Source organism: Physella acuta, unplaced genomic scaffold (genome assembly GCF_028476545.2).
Source record: "Physella acuta isolate Inbredline_101_S28 unplaced genomic scaffold, ASM2847654v3 ptg000257l, whole genome shotgun sequence".
NCBI classification, from domain to species: domain Eukaryota; kingdom Metazoa; phylum Mollusca; class Gastropoda; family Physidae; genus Physella; species Physella acuta.
The window spans coordinates 36,376-54,219 of NW_026731776.1; the positions used below are offsets into that span (position 1 = coordinate 36,376).

A 17,844-nucleotide genomic window follows, 5' to 3' on the forward strand; every position below is an offset into this window, starting at 1 on the left:
AAGTTTCAGCATTTCTATTTTGACAGTAGAGGAGCACACTTAAAAATAACTAACCTCAAGTCTTTATGCCAGAACATGTATGAAGCTGACAATTAGAGGGGTAATTTTATTAGAACTTGATGCTAATACCTTAGTTTTATATCAGACGTTTATAACTAAGCTAGTTATCTGCCCCATTTCACTTAGCGGTCCATGCTCAGGCAAGAAATCAGCTGTGATCCATTTGTATTTAATATTGTCTCCCCTGTCATAATTGCATTTTTAACAGGTCAAATTGAGTAAAAGTTTCTCCACACCCCCTCAAACAGATATGAACCAAATATAAATTTATAAAAATAAAAACATCAGATCTTTAAATTTTATTTACATGCTATTAAGTCAATATGTATAGTTTTAATATTCATAAGATCGTTAGACATTTTAAACATCTGAACTAAGCACCTAAAGCTCTTTAATTGTAAGTTTTTCCTTCAGTAGATTTTAAAGTGGTGAAAACTCAACCAATTTGACTAATAACAGGTTATTATCTATCTAATTTACCAAGTGACATATGACTAAGCATTTTAATATGCTTAAAAAAATGTTGAGTACATCTGAATATTAAATTAAATAAAAATCAGCTCTAGCACTAGCAGCTTTAAGTACAAATCTGACTCAATAATGTAGGGTCATAATAAAATGAGGAAAATAAAAATTCACCACATGGACAAATAAAAAAAGAAACAAGCATTAAATCATACAATATGTAACCTTTGAGTATAGCTAATTGTTTGTTTGTTTTTTTGAAAAAAAAAACAAACAAACATGTAAATATCTTATTAATGAAAAAGTTTTTTATGTCTGAAAAATAATAGCAAAACTTTTTTTCAAATACTTGTAATTTACATACAGCATCTTTTTAAAAAGGCAGTAAGCTATAGAAAAATAAACACAGCCAAATATACAATTTAAAGTTGTTAAAAAAAAATCCTTATATAACTTTAAATAATTAAAGTAAACTAATAAATAATTACCTTATTTATGATTTTGCATTTTAGCAAAAAGTAATAGAATTTTGAAGATTACAATAATTTTTCCAGGGAACATTTTAGTAAATAATATAAATGAAGAAATAATGAACAAAGACCAGAATAACAGTTGAATTTTTCAATTTTACAGCATTTTCACATTGTTATTTGTATAAAGTATATTTTCATGAAACTTTGTTGATTAATGAATCACACAAATCAGTTAGTTCCTTGTTTTCTTTTCTCTGAAAAAAATATTTAATTCACATATAGAAATGCTATTATTTAATTACATAAAAATTGAATTTCAAGAGGCACCTAAGATGTTGACACATAACACATTGTGTTGGAGGAAATCTTGTCCAACACTACAATTAAAAATGAAGAAGAAGTAGAAAGGCAAGAAAAGAAAACAGGTTTAACCTTTTGTTCCAAGGTGGATTCAAGTCCCTGAATTTGCATTTCTTTCATTTTTAGAGCTGCTTCTAGTCTAGTGATTTCAGACTTGGTTGAAGTTGTCAGTTTCTCATATTTGTCCTCTTGTCTAAACAACATTAATCACATAACAAATTTTTATTTTGTCATTTCTGCTACAATGCGCCTAGTTAAGAACTTAATATATATAAATACTGATTGACTCATTTATTTGGCTGAATAATTTATTATGATTGTATAGAGACAGGAGTTCAATTAAAACCTCCAGCATAAATTTAAGGTTGTGTAAGAAAAATACTGATTTAAAAAAAAAAAAATTTTTATTCTTACTCTGCTATCTTTGTTTCAGCCATTTCTTTAATTTTTTTGGCTGTCTCTTTGCTTGATTTAAATTTTTCTTGAGCACTTTCAACTGCTTGTTTCAATATTTTTTCATTCTGAAATTTTAATTTTGATAAATAAACAAGGACAAAAAATGTCATAATTATTATGTGATTAAAAAAAATAACTATCACAGAACAGAATTTTTTTTTCTGAATTAACTAAACATGAGAATTAGAAACAGTATTATGGTTCAGCATTGTGATTTAATTACTTTTCCCCAACAAAACTAGTTAAAAAATACAGCTCAAAGTAAATTCCCATCAGTAGCAAATTTGTCAAATTTCTTTTTTCAATACCAGTACAAGACTAACTTCCTACCTCAGCAGCTTTTTCTAGAGTCTGTTTTAACTTTTCATATCTGTGAAAAAGATCATCAAATGACTTCTCTAGTGTCTTATTGTCATCCAGAACCTAAGGATAAATTTGTATTGAAAATTTCAGAAAATGTTATTTTTATTTTGCACAGTAAAAACATTTGATCAATTCTTTATTCCATCCTCACTTTTGTCATAATAAAAAACCAGCTACAATAATAAAGGATTGTGATTCCCCAACACATTTTATTTTCATTTTATGTGCAACTTGTATTTAACATAAAATTAAAAGGACATTTTTTTAAAGTTACCTTTGGTATTGCAATAACTTTATAATATCCAGCCGCAACAAATGAGTATATATAATAACTGAGTTCTTAGAAATTTGTTAGGGTATTAATTACAATAATACTTCACTAAAACATGTTTATCTGTTAATAAAATAAATATGCATTCATGGAACAATATTTAGAACATTTTTCTTCAACAATAACAATGAACACTACAGTAGGTATCTACTGAACTAGCATATAAAGAGCTGTAGCTATTCTTGTATGGCTAAAGAATACAAGTGGTAGTAAACATTAAGAGAAGAAAGCAATAAACGATTTTAAACAAAAATAAAGAGTTCAAATGAACTGTTCTGTTACCTGGCTATTATACTTTTGTAATTCTGCTAGCTCAATTGTCAATTTTTCTTGCTCTGCTGTTACTTTTTTCTTCTCAGCTATAAAATTAAAGTAATTAGTAATCATCATCTGACAGTAAACTAAAACATTTTCAACTAAATAATTTGAGTGACAACAAGTTTAGCAACAAGGCTGATGTTAACAAAGAAAATCTTACCAGTTACTTGAGAAATTATGTCTGTGTATTCTTTCATGACTTCACTGACAAAAGAAAAATAAAGTTACCAAATAATTTACCGAAAGAAATAGTTGTTATGCAAATAACACTTTGTGTCCAACAGATGCTAAATTATCAAGAAAAGGGAGGCTAATTATTAACACTTCTGAAAATGATGTTTACATTTACAAATGAAAATTAATCTTTAATATTACTAAACATATTAGAGAAATTGAGGTCATCATATTTAGGTACAACTCTAAAATTAGATTTTTGTTACTTTTTCAGTCCTTATTGACTTTTATCAACATTTTTACCCCGACATTTTAACGCACTTTGTTTCCAACATGAACCTTTCTTACTTTAGACTCCTAAGTTTTCCTTGAAGATTTTTTACTTTGTTCTTTAGGCCATCACTATCAGCTTTAAGCTGAGCCTTTTCTTTGTTTGCTTCATCTTCTTGCACTTTAAGCTTTTCCTGAAATTCTTTATCCTTCTTTAAAATAAGTTCTTGAAAGTGCATGGTAAGATCAGCACGTATTCGTTTTACCTCACTTTCTGTGTAGGTACACGGCTGTTGAAAATTTAGTTTTTTTATGGTTATTAGAAACTTAAATAATAACATAGTAAATGCTCCTTAAGAGCAAATGATAGCCAAACAAACAAATAATAAAAGTGATTTCAAGGAAAAGGCAAAACAGGATAGGGAAAAAATATTTAACAGGAATAGATTGTAGTGCAACACAAGTACTCACCTCACCAACATCAACAAGAACTGCACCTTTACTTCCTGGTATCAAGTTTTCATGAACTATCTAAAAGGACAAGAATGGGCCAAATTGATTAATTACATCAATATAATTTTTCAATATTAAATTTTGTTATCGAGACAGGGTTCGTACAACATTTTCAAAATTAAATTCCAGACTTTTTTGGAAATATTCCAGACTTTTACAGATTATGTGTTATCCCAAATCAATAAAATGATGCAACATGTGTACCCTCATTATAAGTTCAGTATTATGACATTCATTTTAGGCAATTGAGCTAATATTTATATTGAACTATCTCTAGCCGAATTGACAGAAAATGACTTTTCTAAGGTTGTCTACCCAAGTCCTCCCAAACTTTAAATTATTAAAATAATTGATTAAAATGATGAAATCATTGTTTCCAACATTAAACAATTATTAAATAGCAGTCCTATCAATTAGGCATAATAGTGAGAGTTAATTACTAGCCTAGACCTATTTTACCCTAAGTTCTAGATCAAGTAAATAGTGTTTTTGGATATAATAAGCTACTTGAAAGGAAAAATTTGGAGCAAAAAAAAAAAAAAAAAAACACACTGCAGGTTGTAACCACACCATTATTTATGCTTATAGCTAAGAAACTTGTGTCTGCTATTAAAAATTACTGGTACATTCCACAAGACACGGCAGGGTCACTGTGAGATCACAGTAGTCCAGACATCAGTAAGCCTGTCTAATGCACCTTGGTGAGTTTACACAAGATATCCGTGAATGCAGTTACAAGGAGGGGCGTGTTAGTCTAGCCCTAATCATCAGCATTTGCAAAGATTGCAAAAAGTTTAATTGAAAGTAAATTTAAATACAGGTAGATAAATTATACGCAGACTATCACTTACACCCCTACCTCAGAATCATTTGATATGACTGCCTGCCTGCAACCTTAGACAAACTTAAGGAAAAAGCGGGTAAAAGAGGTCAAGGTTTGTATGGGCGATCATTTTTTCATCAAATAATTTTAAATACTTGTAACACAATCAGTCTGTCACTAAATAAAAAAAAAAACAGTCTAACAATCACCGCCCTTTCTCTTCCAATGAGGTAGTAACTGAGCAATTGTTTTCTTCTGCAATTCAGTGAAAAATCCTGTCATACCATAGTGTAGACCCGCACAGGAAAAAAAATGGGAGTAAATTCATTAAACTATAGTCGGAAAATACGGACTTTGTGGGCAAGTTTTGTTTCTAAAACTAGATTCCAGACTTTTAAAAAATCCAACCCAAAAACTTGTGATTTTCCAGAATTTTTAAAGTCTGAAATTCATTTTTCTAAATTCAAGACTTTTTCCAGACTGCGTACGACCCTGTCCAGAGCATGAAAATAGTTCAGTGTAATATTGTGATCAAAACTAAGAAATAGTTACCGTATCCATTCCATCACAGTCTTCATCTATACCAAAAATCATATCCACTTCATTAGCTGCACTTTCCTCCTCAATCGACTGAACTCTGTTGTTGTACACACGCCGAGTTAATGTCCGCCTTCTAGCAACGCGCGGAGGAGTGCCAAACAAACAGACACTGTCATCTACAAAGCTTCTAAAAAATCATCAAAAAGAGGAAATTTAAAATGTAAAAATGTTTTCCGATGTGTACACTAAAAAAAAAATGAGTTGACACAAATGGACAATTCAAACACAATCAAATACTTACAATCCAAGAGCTTTAGAGTCTTTAAATACATCAGAAACTCTAGGTGGTTTATGTATGGGACCTAGAGATTTACAAAAAACATCTTAAAATGTGCTTTAAATATACCCCCTCTGCTTAAACTAGTTAAAGTAAAAACCAAAAGTTGAGCAGCACAAAACAAAGAATGTTGAAACTTTAAAAACCTGGACTAGAACACAATGGTTTAGATAGTAAAGACTCCCTCCTCTCTTGTAGTGGATCAAATTTCAGTAGTACAGAGCCTCTTTTTGAGTTTGGTCCCTATGGACAAACAAAAGTAAACTCATTAAGATAATTGTATCAAGCTTGATGAGGCTTTAAATATTCATATTTTTTTTCTTTATTTGAAGTTGTGTAAACAGATGTTGGATAAAAAAGGAAAATCAATACATCATTTAAATGTAGAAATTACCTTAATATTTGAAGACTTCTCAAGCATGTCAAAAAATTCAGGGTTGTTGAAGGCTTAAATATAACAAAGATATTATGCCATAATTAGCAGATCTCAAACTATTAAACATCGGGGTAAAAAAACTGAAAATATACAGGGCGATAGCCCATTGTGAGACAATGCTAAACAAAATGAAGAAATCCTCAATCAACTCAAAATTATTAAATCAATGGCTTGACAATAAGGTCACCAAACCTTATAGCCTTTCTGAAAGTGTTATATGGTTTGAAATTAAATGTTGCATAATTCAAATTTCAACGCTTATAATGTATTGCTTTTGCTGAACTCATGTATAGTGGCATCACAAAGGATTATGTGAGAACTTACTCAAACAATGTACAAATTATGAATAAAAATAGAGATATAGTTTTGTACTTGTTTAATCATAGCCTAAAGGTAGCTCAATCAAAATATCAGACTTACCTTCAGTAGCTGGTATAAAATTTTCATCATTCTCGAAGTCAGTATTGTCCTCATTTGCATGTTTTACTTCTAAATTGAGTACTTGACTTTCAGCAGTTAAGAGGTTATCTTCTACCGGTGTTTTCTCAACTGCAGCTTGTTCATGAGGTATGACCTGACTTTCTTCTTTAGATAAATCTTTAATTGAAAAATCTTTAAATGTGTTTAAATCTGATTCCAGGACTCCATTGGTAAAATCCACTGATTTGTTTTTAGAAATATTAAGACAGGGTTGACCTACTAATCCACAGGAAGAGCTATCTGCTTTTATGTGTGGAGCATCAGAAGCAACAACTGGGTTTAAATTCATTTCTTTAAGTAAATTGTAACCAGAGGTGGAATCCTGTAAACATTTGTTTTGATCAGTTTCATGCAAACCAGTATGTGCAATCACCAGATTTTCTGTTTGCAGTTTGTCATTACGTGCAAATGGCTTTAATGAATCTAACCTAGGAGAGTTAGAAAGTTGGGCTTTACCACTGAATGGATTAGTAGGCTTAACTGATTCATCATCAACTGTTGCTTGTGAAACTGCTTTGTCAACAGAAGGAGAATTAGGTAACTGAGATTTAGTTTTGAATGGATCTGTAGCCGTCTCTATGACAAATTCATCAACTGTAGGTTGTATTTCCTTTTCAACAGAAGGAGAATTAGGTAACTGAAATTTTGTTTTGAATGGATCAGTAGACTTTTCTACAGCTAATTCATCATCATCTGTTGGTTGTGAAACTGCTTTGTCAATAGAAGAATTAGGTAACTGAGATTTTGTTTTAAATGGATCAGTAGACTTTTCTACAGCTAATTCATCACCAACTGTTGCTTGTAAAACTGGTTTGTCGACAGAAGGAGAATTAGGTAACTGAAATTTGGTTGTAAATGGATCTGTAGCCTTCTCTACGACAAAGTCTTCAAATGTAGGTTGTATTTCCTTTTCAACAGAAGGAGAATTAGGTAGTTGGAATTTTGTTTTGAATGGGTCAGTGACCTCTGAAAGAAATTCATCATCAACTGCCAACTGTATTTGTTTGTCAAGAGAGGGTGAATTAGGTAACTGAAATTTAGTTTTGAATGGATGAGTAGACTTTTCTACAGCTAATTCATCACCAACTGTTGCTTGTGAAACTGCTTTGTCAACAGAAGGAGAAGTAGGTAACTGAAATTTGGTTGTGAATGGATCTGTAGCCTTCTCTTTGACAAATTCATCAACTGTAGGTTGTACTTCCTTTTCAACAGAAGGAGAATTAGGTAACTGAAATTTTGTTTTGAATGGATCAGTAGACTTTTCTACAGCTAATTCATCATTAACTGTTGCTTGTGAAACTGCTTTGTCAACAGAAGGAGAATTAGGTAACTGAAATTTGGTTGTGAATGGATCTGTAGCCTTCTCTTTGACAAATTCATCAACTGTAGGTTGTATTTTCTTTTCAACGGAAGGAGAATTAGGTAACTGAAATTTTGTTTTGAATGGATCAGTAGACTTTTCTACAGCTAATTCATCATTAACTGTTGCTTGTGAAACTGCTTTGTCAACAGAAGGAGAATTAGGTAACTGAAATTTTGTTTTGAATGGATCAGTAGACTTTTCTACAGCTAATTCATCATTAACTGTTGCTTGTGAAACTGCTTTGTCAACAGAAGGAGAATTAGGTAACTGAAATTTGGTTGTGAATGGATCTGTAGCCTTCTCTTTGACAAATTCATCAACTGTAGGTTGTATTTTCTTTTCAACGGAAGGAGAATTAGGTAACTGAAATTTTGTTTTGAATGGATCAGTAGACTTTTCTACAGCTAATTCATCATTAACTGTTGCTTGTGAAACTGCTTTGTCAACAGAAGGAGAATTAGGTAACTGAAATTTTGTTTTGAATGGATCAGTAGACTTTTCTACAGCTAATTCATCATTAACTGTTGCTTGTGAAACTGCTTTGTCAACAGAAGGAGAATTAGGTAACTGAAATTTGGTTGTGAATGGATCTGTAGCCTTCTCTTTGACAAATTCATCAACTGTAGGTTGTATTTCCTTTTCAACAGAAGGAGAATTAGGTAAGTGAAATTTTGTTTTGAATGGATCAGTGGACTTTTCGACAGCTAATTCATCACCAACTGTTGCTTGTGAAACTGGTTTGTCAGCTGAGGGTGAATTAGGTAGCTGAAATTGTGTTTTGAAAGGATCACTGCTGACAGTGGCAGTCTTTAAAGTAAATTTATCATCATCTTTAAGTTCTTTTGTTGGTGTAGCATTACATTTTTCAACAGGAGGAGAATTAGGAAGCTGAAATTTGGTTTGGAATGGATCAGTAGGGTCTGCAACAGTCTCTACAATCAGTTCATCATCAAGTGAAGTCTGTGTTGTTTTTTTAACTGTAGGAGAATCTGGAAGCTGAAATTTGTATTCTAATGTGTCAACAACAGTCTCTACAACTGATTCATCATTAACTGCAGATAGTGGTATTAGTTTTTCAGCAGTAGGAGAATTAAGAGGCTGAAATTCTGTTTGTATTGTATCAAGTTTCTTTTTTGTTGAAATGCTTGGTGTTTTCATAAATTCCACATCTGATAATTCTGATACTAAAATATGTTTATTAGTAGGTGAGTAAAGGGTCTGTGTATTAGAAGAATCAAAAATTAAATTTTCAATCATCTCAATCCCTTGTTTGACAGTATTTTCTGCATTTTCATTTGATTGCATTTTAAATTCTGTATTGGATTCTGAGGAAACAGTATGTACCTGATCAAAGCAGGCATTATTCTTGAACTGAAGAGCTGCATTATCATCAAACGCTTTAGATGGTGAATTTGTAAAGGATAGCCCATGTGCTATGTCCAGGCCACACAACAAATCTGCCAATTCATCAACTTCTTGTAAAATCTTTGGTGGCTCTTTTCTGTTTATTTGACATACAGCATCTTTTTCTTTTTTACTGCTTACTTCATCACTAGTCATCCTAAATAAAATAAAAAGCACAATATTTATTGCACGCCTGACACAAGCATGTTTTTGGTAATAAAAGTAATGTTTAAATATTATCTTGCCTTTCATTTGGAAGATTTTCTACTGGTAAGTCACCAATAATATCCAACAAAATCAACCGTGCATTTTCTAGATTTTGCATGTGATCTTGCTTTGTAACAACACTTGTTCGCTCTATCCATCTTTCAGCTGAGTCCAGTTCTCTAATACATTTGTATGGGGAAGTAATTGGAGTCTTCTTAGCAGGTGATGAACTCATACCCTATGTTCAAAACAACAAAAATTATTTTTGAAAATTGGCAATAGTTTTTGGTTAGACATAAGTGCCATGCGTTGCATCAATTTACTAAATCTAAGAGAAAGAAATAATTGGCAACCTGAGTATTTGATAGGCGTCTATCATCATTTACAGGTTTTAATGGTGATTGACTTGATGTCCTATGTATCACTTGAAGCTTGGAACAGTGGTCAGGTTTATTTTCATCAGTAACATCCATCTTCAATGGTGTGAAGTTACAAACATTTAGGCCTTCAAAAAAAGATTGTTTTAATGGTTATGGCTCGACTCACAACACTGCGTGCATTCATGGTATGTATGTAGCCTGACCGGCTGAAAGGAAATAAGTTTTTTTTAAAATATTATTTTGAGTTTATATTTAACTTAATCATGCAACAGCCGGCGGGTAAGTTGAGGCCACGACGGGGGGGGGGGGGGGGGGGGGCGTTCTGACCGGGATTCAAAGGGACGACTCGAAATATCATCCTTGAATTGATTTAGATCTAGATTTCTAGCTAGATCTAGACTAAATTCTAGACTCTAGATTACTGTGATTCTCAAATTCCGAATCAAAATCTATTACTAGATATCTAGATCTATTATTATTAAAAATATTAATTATTAAATTAAATTATTAGCCTAGCAACTAGACGTCTAGAATAGTCTAGACTCTAGATTCTAGATTGAAGTAGATTCTAGATCTAGATCTAGATTAGTGATTAGATTTTACTAGATCTCTAGAGTCAAGAGTATTCTAGAGTCTAGATCTATGGGTATACCGATCTATGCTATTTTGAAAAAGGAAATAGTCTAGATATTTTTTTTAGGATTTCGAGTTTCAGGAAAAGAGAGCAACTTACCAACACCAATCGGTACATAAACAAGGCCTATGAGTAGGCTATGAGTATGAGGTCGACGAATTTTGAATTTTCCGCCACCAACCGGAAGTCAAAGCTATTTAAATAAATTAGGCCTAGGACTTCGACCTAATCTAGGCCTAGATCTAGAAATGTATAGATTTAATAAGGCGAAAGCTAGGAACAACTATTTCTTTCTCCTTAAAGAAACATAAATTGCGCTTTTCTAGTTACATCAACTGCTGCGACGTGTCTATAGTATAGACTCTAGCCTACTGATTATCAATTATCATTATTACATATTAGCCTATTAAATAATTATTTATTAGTATTATTAGCCTTATGAGCCTTATATTAATTATTGGGATTGAAAAACTACTTGCCTAGTCTTCTATATCTAGCTCTAGATTCTAGGCATATATCCAGTAAATCTAGACATAGACTATTAGGGAGTTAACAAGATCTAGATTAGATAGACTCTATGCCTATCTATAAATAAACTTTAAAAAAGCGACAAATGTCGCATGCGAAAATTAGCTTGGCTTTTAAATCTACCACATTTTTCTGGCAATGTCCAACATTTAGTTTAGACTTGACAACCTAGACTAGTTAGTAGATTCTAGATATCTACTAGATTTAGATTATTTTAGACCTGGTTTAAGTGTAGAATTGTGTAGATCTATCTCGCCCCCAGATTATTCTACATTAGGGGCCTAGATTTATACAATCTTGCTTTGTAAAGATCTCATGACATTAAGCCTATGTTAAAAATAATAAAATTAAATATGAGTAGTTTAGAAAACACACCGGCGGAGAGTAGAGCTAAGCAAAATGAAGAAATGGTTGAAAATAATCGACCGCCATGTGTTGTAGACAGATATTTTAAAAGGAGATATAAAACAGGTCAGTAGCTGTTGTTAATGGGTGTTGGGAAATTGCGAGGCACGAAAAGCGAAATGGTGAGGCAGTAAACTGCGAGAACATAATACGAGACATACCTGATTGCTGCTGATTACTTGCGGAATCACGGGTAAATAAATAGTAAATACTAAAAAATAGCGAGACACCTTGCTTTTGCAAAAAAAAGTTTTGTTTCATGCTTAGGCCTATTTATTTTAAATTCTTGTTTTGTTTTAAAGTAAATAAGCATAGATCTATAATTCTATATAGTATATACTATATAGGCCTACTAGGCCTATATAATATTATATAACACCATACTCTTTAACAACACGAGTGTTGATTGTTATTTTTTTAAATCCAGTTTTCATTATATATAAATAAAAATATTTATAAATTGGCCTATACTAAGATAGATCTAGGTCTATCTATTTAAAAATCCTAACAACGTTGCTGTGCTTCTGTCATCGCCTCTCTCTTCCCTTTGGGTGCAGTTACTAAGACTGCTACTTGTAAGTTCTCACGAATTCTTGCAACTATGTCATCAGGGTTAACAGCAGGCAGAATTCTGGTGTGCTCCTCACTATATAGAGGAACAAAATCGTGTTTAAGAAGCTAATTTCTCATGAGCCTTTGTCCTCTGTAAATTTCTTTTATGTAGAAGGGGCTCATAGCTTCTACAGGTGCTTCCTTGCAATTTTGAATTCTTTTAAGTAAAGCATTAAAAGATTCACTTTGGTTCGCTGAGATTTCGGAAAGGCCGTAATCTGCTAAGACCCAAGAACTTATAATACAATATTTCTATACAACAATATAAAAATGATTGCGGCGGTAGCGGCTACGGGCACGGGGATCATCAAATACGATAAATCAGGCGGCCTTGGTGTTCCGCATAAAAGAAAAAAGTTCTATCGTCAGTGGTATTTCGGGCGGTTTCAAACAAGGTGGTATTCTAAGTCGAAATAAAAGAAGGGGAAGTTGACAAATCATTATGTCTAGCGACAGAAAAATCTGAATTTTTAACAATGTAAACGAAACGTCTTTGAAGTCTGCATCAAATACCACTGTAAATCAAATTAACGCAATCCTTTTATAGCTGCGCAATGAGATCATTTTACTTTTTAGCCTTATGCTTCTAACAAAACTATCTGTAGCATGCTTTGGGCGGGTCATCATGGAATGAGGGTTCATAGTATAGTTATATAGTTATATCTAGTAAATAGTTCTAGTCTATAAGTAACGTATACAATATTTTAATCTACTATTTAGGTAGTATTTATCGAGTTAATCCCTGCCTCATCAAGACAACACATAGGCTTAAACATTACTAAACAACAAACAAACATTTAGATAATAAGAAAAAAAAACAGGTCATTATAGCGCATGCGTATCTTCTTCCAGCTAGAATCTGCTGTAGTCATTGGTCTACTCAGACTATTATGGACTACTTACTAATTAAGGGTAGAAGAGAGCTTTAATGCACAACCATTCTATCCAATTAGTTTCCAGTAGGCTTTTACTTCAAGCCTCCTGGTTAGAGTTGTATAGGGAGACTGAGACTTAATTGACTACTTTAACTTATGATAGTGGCATTTTAATTTATTACTTTGGCTAATTAAAACTTCAAATGAGTTAGCCTAGTGTAGTGTATATTTAATAATGTCCTAATGAATAAATTAATAGGTAATGGTGGTTTTAAAAAAAGGGCTTACTAGTTGTCATTAATCAATCGTTGTAGGCTCTCACTGTAACATTCTCTTGTTATTTAAGTGTCTTATTTCTAATTGCAAAATTAAAATAACTTTTAATTATGATTGCAGATATTTTAAATAAAGCGGGGGAGGATCAATTGGTACTTACTCACTCCAATAGGTAGGCTGATGTTTGTTTTTGCATAAACTTAAGATTACAGTAGTTACTTGTGTTTTATATCATTATATTTTAGTTGACAGTAAAATTACTTAATTGATGTTTAAATAACTTTTTAGCTTATTGAGTTTAAATAGTATGTTGAAGAAGGATTTATTGATTTTCAGGGTTTGTGTCATTTGTCTTGCAGCATCCCATCCACTGATAAGAGAAAATAAAAAGATAACCAAAGTGAGTTTTGGTGAAGACAAATGGAATCGGCTTGACAACAAGTTTTCTGGAAAATCCAAAAGAGTATGGATTTTTATTTTTTATGGTATTAAATTATTTTTAACTAAATATGAAATATTTTTTTGAAAATGCATTCTAAATTTATTTTTTAAAATATATTTTTTAAAATTGTTAATGAGTTAATAATTCTATTTCTAAAATGGAGGGTGCTCAATGGTTGGATGCTACAGCTCCTCTATGTGAAGTAACTTGTGAAGATGGTAGTTGCTATTTATTGACATGCTGTGTAAAAGGTCAACTTATTGAAGTGAATGAAAATCTGTTAAAAAATCCTCAACTTCTTACTCAGAAGGTTAGTATTGTATTTCTTATGTACAGTGCTCGGTGAAAAGTTTTCCAATTTCTAAAAGCAATTAGATTGAATGCTTGAAGCTTGAAGTCATAATAAAGACTTGATTAAGCTGTATTAGGCTGAAAAATCAAGTGAGCTTCCCTATTTCTGTAGAAACCCTAAATTTTGTCATCTTTATAACACTAGGTCTAAAATATATTCCATTAAATTAAACTTGGATTATTGTTGTTTTTTTTTTTGTTGACCAGCCACAAGGGGAAGGATATCTAGCTGTCATACTACCAGGGCTAAAGGGGTTTGAGCGAGAAATGTCCCAGCTTAAAACAGAAGAGGACTACAAACTAACACTTGCTAATCGAGTCGGCAATACTTAATAAAAAGTTGATTGATATTTCATTATACTACTGTTCATTGACTTGTTTTTGTCTGGGATTATTTTTAATATTCAAAATTGAGCTAGTTTTTTTTCCTTTGTGTGAATCATGTTTAAATTTTAAACAAAAATGTCGTATTTAAGGGATCATCTGAAATTTAAAACACGACAACAATAAACATTCTTAACAAAACATACAGTTAGTACCATAGCCACAAATTAGACAGTTTTAGTTTTCTATTTTATTTTTTAATCTAATGTTAATTAATAACCCACACCTGAGTGGTCATTCATTCATGATGTCCAAAATGGAATCCCAGGGTCTGCTTAGATGTATCCTAAATATGGAATAGATATGAGGTTAGTCCATAAATAACATCAAGCTCCAAAAGTGTACACAATTTTTTTTAATTCAATTTTCAGAGCTATTTGTAATCAGAGTTTCTTCCACTTCCAGGCATTCCTTTGGGAGAGCTCCCCCCCCCCCCCCCGAATGAAAGGGAATGTATAGTTACCACCACCCCTGCTTTTTTATAAATAGGAATTCACGTTGGTAAAAAGTTGCCGCCGCCCCTTCTTCCCCGTTTACCGGCCACTTTCCCTTTTTATTATGGTGTCCCACATTTGATGTAGAAAACGGTTTAAAAGTCCATACAAGGCCAAGCATCCTTTTATTTTCCTAACTTCGACTGTGATTGATTCAGTAATGCAGCTTAGAACAAACTTTCTGGATATTTTTTCTACCACGTTTTGTGCGAAGATCAGCGCCCGGTTCGCCCCCCACCCCCGCCTTTCTCTCTAAAGTGTGTCTCTGTTGACTGATGTGAGAAAATACTGTTCACTGCGTTCTTAAAAGTTAAAGATTTTAGTAGGTTATTGTTCCGTTTACAAAACTAGGATTAAGGATTATTGACATGCTGTGTAAAAGGACAACTTATTGAAGTGAATGAAAATCTGTTAAAAAATCCTCAACTTCTTACTTACTTAAGCTGCATAGAGAAAATACAAGGACTAAATGTTCGCTAAATTCAAATTGAAACTGCGCATTCGTGAACTTTTGTCTGAAAGTGAAAGTTGGAAAGGCAACAGAGAAAGTCACACTGATTTGCAACAATCTTCATTATTTTGTCTTTGTGTGAAAATCATATTTTAAATTGTTTTGTTCTTTGAATTTGAACACACTGATGTTTATTCGTGGTTCATTTTGAGCAGGTGTGTTTGAATTTGGAAAAAAAAAAATCATGTTATTTCCCTGTTAAGCTGGTGGGGTTCGATACCTCCCAAAAGGTTAAAATCCACTACTCGAACTAAATGATTGATAAAAACTGGCGGGAAATATTTTGTCTAGACAAGTAGCCTACGAAAACCTTTGTTTACCAGCTTCGATTTTCTATGGTTTATTTAGGCTTATTATATTTATAGGCGCGTGAAATAAAAACGTGCACGACAAGTGTGTGATGTATGTGTAAAAAAAGTAGAGAAAAAAAACGAACTTAATTCAAAATAACCATTCTGTTAGAAAATAAATCTACACCTAAGCTATAAGACTTAAAATTAAGTGCTGAGTGAAATTATGTTTATGATTTCTAGAAACTGAACCTTACACACTTTTAACGTTAAAGCTTAGTTTGATCAAAAAAGGCAGGAAGTTTCGAGCAGAGGCGTAGCGACCCTACCCGGGGACAAACTTTCAATTTGCACCCCCCCCCCCCTCAAACTTTCGATGTGCACCCCTCCCCCTCAAGCTTTCGATTTGTTTTTCCAACCCATTTTGGCACCCCCTAAGGTCGGCGCCGGGGACATATGTCCCCGCCCCCCTCGCTACGCCTCTGGTTTCGAGGGAATTCTGTGTCAACTAGGAGCTATCTTTCCTTCAGATGCCAGCCTTTGACGTATCTCTCTGTAATCATTAACCAATCAAATAAGGTTTACACGAACTGATTGCTCGTTGATCTCCCCTCTACCGTGGAAGGCCCAGCAAAAATAAAGTTTGGCCTATCTAATTTTGTTGGGTGAGATATAACGGGGCTCGATATAAGCAGAGTTTCTTTCAGGCATCTCTTCGGGGGTGCTTAGCCACCCCCCCCCCCCCCGCCCCTTTCGGAAATGTGTCTGTTCCTCTTGGCTTAGAATGTTACAACACGTTTTATTGATGCTGATTCTAATCAGAACGTCGTGGGCGGTGCCACTATAATTAAAACGGTTATTACTGCTTCTTTAACCAGTACAATTTGTTCTGTATTTGTTGTTATGTGTGAGAAGGCAGCGCACATCTGCGAAATCCAAGACTTCGAGCTGTTATGTCTGTTGAATTCCATTTTGTTTCATCTAGCTTATTTCGTTATACAATCAACCAGTCAATGAAATACCCATGTTGTTTTCCATGTTGTAAATGTTGCTATTGTATGTCACTTGACACTATTCTAACAAACTTATAATCCAAGTATGTACTATATCACGACAGAGACTGTTTCGAAGATAGAACATAAAACGTTGGTTTAAACAAATTAGAGCCTTCTACAAACTACCCTGTAAACTCAGATCAGGCATATTTTTTCTGACATTACTAAACTTTTTAAAAAGGAAAACGCATCTTAAAGGGAATTTTAATTGGCGTCGAATAAAGTTTTAATTATTAAATCTTTACCGGACTTTACACACACAGTGTCACACACACACATATACGGGGGGGGGGGGGGGAGAGATTGAAACTTCGCCCCGGACGTCGGGAGGGGTCGCTACCCCTCTGGTTGAAGTCTTTAAAACGAAAGAAAAAAAGTATTATCGTTTGTAAGCATATACTAAGTGAAACAATTTATGTTGATTTAAGGCCTTAAATATATAATTAATACACATTCGTGCTCAGTATAATGGCTCATCCTGCTGTCTTCTTCAGCCTTAAAGTGCTTTCCAATACAAGTGGGAGGCCCGACAACTGAGTTAGCTAATCCGTTTAAGGTGTACGTGGGCGCTCTTCACCGCCTGCCGACATTTAGCCCAGTCCGTCACTGTCACGTGCACATTGTTGTGGCTTAGCGGCGTAGCCGGCCCAGATTAACTAGGGCGATCGCTCTGTCCCTGGCTTAGTGATCAACTTGTTCATTTCCACCCTGGTGATGCAATAATAAAATAGAGCATTCCCAGCATACATTGCCCTGATTTTGTTTCCGGAATCAAATTTTTAATATTTCAGAAAAGGCCAGCAACACAAGAGATCTTTGTGGATTAGTCAATAGATGTCAGCATCTCATCTTAGCATAAACTAATAAACTAGTTATCTTCGCCGCAGGGGCGGAACTACAGTGCCGCCAGACCCCGCAATGCGGGGGGGGGGGGGGGGGGGGCCACGCCATTTAGGGGCCCACAGCCGACCATAATAAATTTTTCTATAGTGAAAAAAAAAATTTCTTGCATTTTTGTCTTGATGGTTGTTTTGTAAAAAAAAAGATTACCGTAGCTGCTGTTGGATTATCTTTATTCTATAGACACCAACCCAAGCTATTGTATATTTTTCCCCCCCTTTTTTTTTAAACCACTGTGAAAGTCGAGTCCTCTTTCTCCTACAATCAAACTTATTTATTAAAGATAAGCAAACGTTCAAACCACTTCCGTGACTTATTTCCCTTTTTTAAATAG

The 17,844-nt window shown here is 33.4% G+C and overlaps 2 protein-coding genes across 2 annotated transcripts; one reads left to right on the plus strand and one right to left on the minus strand.

Moving 5' to 3' along the window:
* Positions 1–344: 344 nt before the first annotated feature.
* Positions 345–10,565, minus strand: LOC131938812 (transforming acidic coiled-coil-containing protein 3). The gene is made up of 16 exons (XM_059297007.1): positions 10,487–10,565; positions 9,727–9,878; positions 9,412–9,611; positions 6,340–9,323; positions 5,878–5,930; positions 5,630–5,726; positions 5,448–5,508; positions 5,159–5,333; positions 3,742–3,801; positions 3,349–3,560; positions 2,987–3,030; positions 2,791–2,867; positions 2,145–2,237; positions 1,773–1,879; positions 1,431–1,551; positions 345–1,252 (listed from the first exon to the last, which is right to left on the minus strand). The coding sequence occupies exons 2-16, from the start codon at positions 9,844–9,846 to the stop codon at positions 1,193–1,195; spliced, it is 4,464 nt and encodes a 1,487-aa protein (XP_059152990.1). The 5' UTR covers positions 9,847–9,878; positions 10,487–10,565; the 3' UTR covers positions 345–1,192.
* Positions 10,566–10,964: 399 nt separating this feature from the next.
* LOC131938820 (protein Abitram) lies at positions 10,965–14,234 on the plus strand. Its single transcript, XM_059297017.1, has 5 exons — positions 10,965–11,386; positions 13,204–13,255; positions 13,420–13,546; positions 13,689–13,835; positions 14,084–14,234. Exons 1-5 carry the CDS (start codon positions 11,245–11,247, stop codon positions 14,207–14,209), a joined length of 594 nt encoding a protein of 197 aa, XP_059153000.1. The 5' UTR covers positions 10,965–11,244; the 3' UTR covers positions 14,210–14,234.
* Positions 14,235–17,844: the final 3,610 nt, after the last annotated feature.